The 5,881-nt window shown below is 41.4% G+C and overlaps 1 protein-coding gene across 1 annotated transcript in view; it reads left to right on the forward strand.

Annotated features, from left to right (window-relative positions):
* Window positions 1-5,881, forward strand: part of sult4a1 (sulfotransferase family 4A, member 1) — a 21,927-nt gene that overhangs the window by 11,958 nt on the left and 4,088 nt on the right. The window contains exons 4-6 of the mRNA XM_008288209.1: window positions 398-524; window positions 610-704; window positions 4,074-4,212. Of these exons, the coding sequence (XP_008286431.1) occupies window positions 398-524; window positions 610-704; window positions 4,074-4,212 (361 nt within the window). The remainder of the gene's footprint in view (window positions 1-397; window positions 525-609; window positions 705-4,073; window positions 4,213-5,881) is intronic.

The raw sequence follows: 5,881 nt of genomic DNA on the forward strand, positions 1-5,881 counted from the left end.
GTTAAGTAATCAAAGGAATTCAACTTTTTTATGCTTTGTGACAGGATGATGTGTGTCACACTGCACAGAATATATTCTGACGTTCCCTATACCTCTAGCTGTTTGTTGTGCCGTTTCCTTAAAGGTGCAGGATTTAATATTTCAGTATAAAATGAACCCACGTTGAGTAAAATATGTGACAGGGGCAAAAAATGCCCCCAAACTGCCTTCGGATCAGACAGTTGTTTATTTAATGCTCATGTTACAGTGTAGTTTCAGTTTATTTCAACCTGGTGTGCTTCCCGCTAATGTGGGACTTACAGATCTGTGGCTCATGTTAACTCCACCTCAGTCCAACAAGGAGATCCTACAGGACCGGACTTAGAGCTGACATTATGCTGTTGTGGCTTTCTTCTAGGTGATCTACATGGCTCGGAACCCCAAGGACCTGGTGGTGTCCTACTATCAGTTCCACCGCTCTCTCAGGACCATGAGCTACCGGGGAACCTTCCAGGAGTTCTGCCGGCGCTTCATGAATGATAAGCGTGAGTGTGGGACACTGTGACCTTCCATTTGGTCCACTTTGTTTGGTCTCGTCCACCCATCTGACTGTCTGTTGTTCCTCTGCAGTGGGATATGGCTCCTGGTTTGAACATGTTCAGGAATTCTGGGAACATCGTATGGACTCTAATGTCCTCTTCTTGAAGTATGAAGACATGTACAAGGTAATGTCATGATGGCCCCTTGTGCCAGTTCAGCCTCTTTGTGTGAGCTCATAACATTACATAACCTTATTCCAGTGGGCTGGCCCTGATGGTTGATGCTTGGTGTAGAAGTGTGTCAGTGCTCTTTATCTAGTCTGCTGCTGTGTGTATACTGTACAGCTTTCTGGTAGGAAGTTACTCTTTAACCTCTTTATCGAGTGAAGGGATTTTCTGAGCATGTATGCTCTTTACATGTACACTTAAATTATATTAAATTTAAATATGCCATTTAGAGATAACGATGAGGAAATAATCAGGACGTATTTCAGCCACTAGTGAGAGCTTTGGTCTGGTTGTGTTGTTGAGCAATAAAAACTTCAAGCACGTTTGGTTCCTGTTGCCTAAACCTGTGTTAGCCTTGAGTTTGGTCCACTGCATCTGGAGGACACACATATCCTGTCTGTTTTGAATACTTGCATGGAACTCTCCAGAATATGTCGAATCAGTATTTGCTCTTTGCTTTGCCAAAGGTCTCTTCATAGATTATCAGGTCTTATCAGTTCTTCTGGTCTTATGAGGCTGACTTCCACATGTCCTCCCTCCTGCAGATAGGCTTTTCTTAGAGGAGGCTTCTTAGAACTGAATGAAGACTTGCAAGCTGTAGGTTGTGTAAAACATGACATCATCTGATAGAGGGCCTGTATGAATGAAGACATTAGTCCTCTTTGTATTCTATGTAGTTCTCTGTGTATTTTATATGAACATCAGTCTTTATCATAGAACACTGATATGGACTACAGTAAAAAAATAAAAATAAATCGAACACATCATGCCAGCAAGGAGCATTTAAACAAAGCACAGGTGTGAATTAAGTGTAAATAAGTAAATCAAGTAAATTCAGGAGAGGCTTTACGGTGAGAGTGTGTTTTTGGTAGCGATTCAGAAGAGGTCAATGACTCTGCTAACCTGATTACCTCACACAGCGTGCTCCATAGCTTCAGAGTTCCAGAGGTTTCAGCCGCGCCCCTGGTCGGACTGATAACAGGCTTCTGTCTGGCTACAGACTCGTTTGTGAAGAGAGGTCAGATATATAGAATGTAGAGAGGCCATGAAGAGCCTCAAACGTTAAAGCATGGTTGGAGCCACTGTAAGGAGACTACAACACATGTGATGTGGTCTTTTCTCTTTGCTCTGTACAGTCTGGTGCTGATTGATTGGTTTTGGTTGTTCTAGTCAAAGTGAGCTATACATGTTCTAAACTTATCCCTGAGGTTTTATCCTAACCTCTAAGTCATAAGTCAGTAACTTACCCAGAGCCCAGTTCATTCAGAGGAAAGCTGCCATTAACAAACGTGACTGACAGGATGTCTGAGCTGCATTGGCTCCTCAGTTAAGCCAACTACTGGAGTAAGCGGGGTAGGTGTTTGGAGGGAGGCAGTTAGAAGTTAGACGATCTTCCTCCACTCCAGCTTTAAATGTTCTATACAACCCAATGGGGTAAGACTCTTTAGACAAATAGAACCTGACCCTAAAATCGGACAGCTGGACCAGTAGCCCTGTTCCAGAGGAGGGAACAACAAGGCAAAGGAAGATACTGCACTTGTGGAGGTGTGAGGAGATGAGAGCGTGTAAATGGTCCGTCCTAAAAAGATAAAACAGGGCTCAACAGAATGAGCTTCTTCCCACAGTCCAAAGGCATGCTAACACAGGCTTACCGCTGACCCACCACAGGATGAAGTGGACATAGAACAGTACATGATGAAGGACGGTGCTTCCTTATGACTGACAGGATGCTTCTGTGTCGCCACGTGTAGTGTTCTTGAAGTTCTCAGTCAGATCCACTCCTCGCTCATTATATTCAGTTTCAGAAGTCCAAAATGTTGGCCAAATTCAGAACAGCAGTCATCACTCAAAACCTAAATTCCTTTCAAACCAAATGCCAAATACTAGGATTCTTCTCATCAGTCATGATGTATTCCAACAGAGAAGCAGCATGGGACAGATTTTGTTTCACTACGAACTGGGAAGCATTTACAATAATCACCGTTCTACTGACGGTGTGAAAATTCTGAGACGTCTAGTTTTTGGCCTTATTTTTATTTGCCATAACTGAGGTTTCAAGGCTTTGGAGCTGAGAAATAATAACAGCCATACAATGTATTTCAGTTGGATTTAAAGCTGCTATAAGGAATTTTATATCAACAGTGGATCAAATGGCGTAACGTAGAAGGAGCTGCTCACGTCGATAAGGTCATCTCAGGTCATCTCTCCAAAATGTTTGAGCTTTTTGGAACTCATTGTTTTCCAACCCACAGCTGCTTTAGTTCAGTTTAACTGCTGTCATTAACACTGTTTCCAGAATGGAGACCTGTGGAGACCTTGACAGAGTTCACAAACAGCAAATATTGGCCCTACTGTACGTCTATCCAGTGGACTCAAACATGAGTTCAAATGAAAAGCAGCGTTGGTCTGCGTCTGCTGGATGTGTAGTTATGTAACTTGATGATGCATTAACTACAGCAGTGGTTCATGGTGACAGTGTCCTCTGAGTTCGGGGTTTGTTGCAGCGTTCAAAATGGTCTCAAAATTATTTTCTGCTTTAACAAAGTTTTCACACATCAGTAGTTTAAAATGTACTTCAAGGTAACAGAAACTATACGTGATTGAGATCAAAAATTCAACTAGATGTCACCAAGGAACTTCCCGAGTTCAACTCACATTAAGACAATGTGTTTTTGTATTGCTAGTTTTCTGAAATGTAAAGTTTAAATGTTAGCTTCATGACATTAGCATTTAGAATTAGAATTAGAATAAAACTTTATTGATCCCTTCGGTGCAAGACCTCAGGGAAATTACTACACCAGAAAACAACACAACACCAACACAAAATCAGCAACAACAACAGCATTCAAAATTCAAAGTCAGCATTCAGCATTCAAAATCAAAATCATTCAAAATCAGCATCAACAACAACAGCAACAATAATAACAATAATGATAATAAAAACATTTTACATTTGTGTCAGTATGGCCTCACAGAGCTGCCAGCACGACTGCAGACATGTTTTAACGCTTCACCGTCATCGAACCGTCGCAGACATTTCCAACTGCACCTGTCTTGAACACAAACAGATACAAAATACAGTCATATGCAAACCAGCATGTATTTATAAAACCTGTTAAGTGCTAACTACACACAGAGCTGTGCATCTTGTCCTTTCCTCTGTGCCCACATACATGGTGTCAGCACAGGGAACTACGTGTTCTCTGGATGCTGTTTGGGGAAGTAGAAACACGGCCTTGCTATTATTTTAGAAAGTAAGGGTCACGTTTATGTGCTTTTATAATATAGACCTTCTAGTTTTGTGTCTCCTTTGTTGTCCCTCTCCAGGATCTGGGGACACTGGTGGAGCAGTTGGCTCGGTTCCTGGGTGTTTCCTGTGACAAGGCTCAGCTGGAGGGAATGGTGGAAAGCTGCAACCAGCTCATTGAGCAGTGCTGCAACTCGGAGGCGCTGTCCATCTGCAGGGGTGAGTGGGAGAGGAAACGGAGGAGAAAACATGGCCAGCTCCTCCCGTCTGCTCACGAGGCAGATCTTTAGGTTCACAAATCCAACTTATGCCTGGCTGAATGAGCATTTGTAGTAGCAGCTCCAAAGTTTCTAAGCAACTCACTAAAGTTTCACCTCATCCGACATGCTGTCTTCTTTGATTTCTTTCACTATATGATTTTACAGTTGGTGTCTCATGATGTATCTTGATGTTTTTTTCCCCATTTCGCAAAACAAGAGTAATCTTTTTAAAGGTAAATCATTGCAATTTCACATGAGCTGCACTGATCCAACGGATTTAGTGCTGATCTTTCACAAAATATGATAGTCATAACCAGAAGAACTCAAGTTCAACTCAAGTCTGATTCAGGATTTTAAGCAGTTAGATCTCATCATCTCGCTTGGTAAACAGCTGCATCTTTCAAACTAAAAAATAGTTTATTTTTATTCATTACTGAGCTCTTTCTGACAGTAAAACAAAAAAGTTAAGCTAAAATAAATTCTCGTTGGTAAACACTGAGGTCTCTCCATTGCAGGTGAAGGTCCTAAAAATCTAAATGGCTTCCAAAGTACAAAAATATCAGTAAAATATGCTTAAAGTTTTAAAAGTGAAAGTACCAAAATAGAGCTCAAAGTAAAACAGAATATTCTAAGAAACCAGAAAGTGCAATTTCATTAAGGCCAAACAGTTCAGGTTTAGTTCCATCAGACCACAGGACATAGAAATGAAGCTCTTTGTCCCTGTGTGCATCTACAAACTGTAATCTGGCTTTTTAATGTTTCTGCTGGAGCGATGTCGTCTTCCCCTCTGAGCAGCCTTCCAGCCCATGTCGGTACAGGACTGGTTCCACTGTGGATAATGACTCTCTGACCAGCTTCAGCAGCATCTTCTCAGGTCTTTAGCTTCTGTTCTGGGGTTGATTCGCACATTTCAACCAAAACACTTCCATCTCTGGGACACAGAACCGTCTCCTTCCTGAGCGCTATGATGACTGGACATTCCCATGGTGGTTATACTTGAAATAATTATTTGAACAGATGAACGTGGAACCTTCAGGCATCTGGAAATTGTACCCAAGGATGAACCAGACTGGTGGAGGTCTACAGTTCTCTTCCTGATATCTTGGCTGATTTCTTTAGATGTTCCATGTTGTCACCAAAGGAAGCAGTGTGTTTGAGGTGTGCCTTAAAATACATCCACAGGTGTGCCTCCAGTTAACTCAGATGTTGTCAATTAACCAATCAAAAGCTTCCAAAGCCATGACATCATCATCTGGGTTTTCCCAAATAGTTTGAAGGCATCTTAAAGAAAATAGTAAAAAAAAAAACTCTCTAAAAACATCTCTCTCTCTCATTATTCTGGCAAATAGAAGTAATTCTGGTGATCCTAACTGATTTAAAACAAGACGAGTTTAATGGCATTTAATGTCAGACAGTGAGAATAAAAAGGTTCTTTTTATAAAGTGTAAACTTCTGGTTTCATCTGTATGTATCTATTGCACAATCACAGCCCTTAAACTACAACCCCCCAAAACTTCCCTGTGTGTCTCCCTCCTGTTGTCTGAGGTTGTGTTTCACTCGTATCTTCGTCTGAAAACTAACCAGATAAGTGTTGTCAAGGAAAAACGGCAAAACTTGCCTTTAAAACA

This window comes from Stegastes partitus, unplaced genomic scaffold (genome assembly GCF_000690725.1).
Source record: "Stegastes partitus isolate 25-593 unplaced genomic scaffold, Stegastes_partitus-1.0.2 Scaffold12, whole genome shotgun sequence".
In the NCBI taxonomy this organism is placed as follows: domain Eukaryota; kingdom Metazoa; phylum Chordata; class Actinopteri; family Pomacentridae; genus Stegastes; species Stegastes partitus.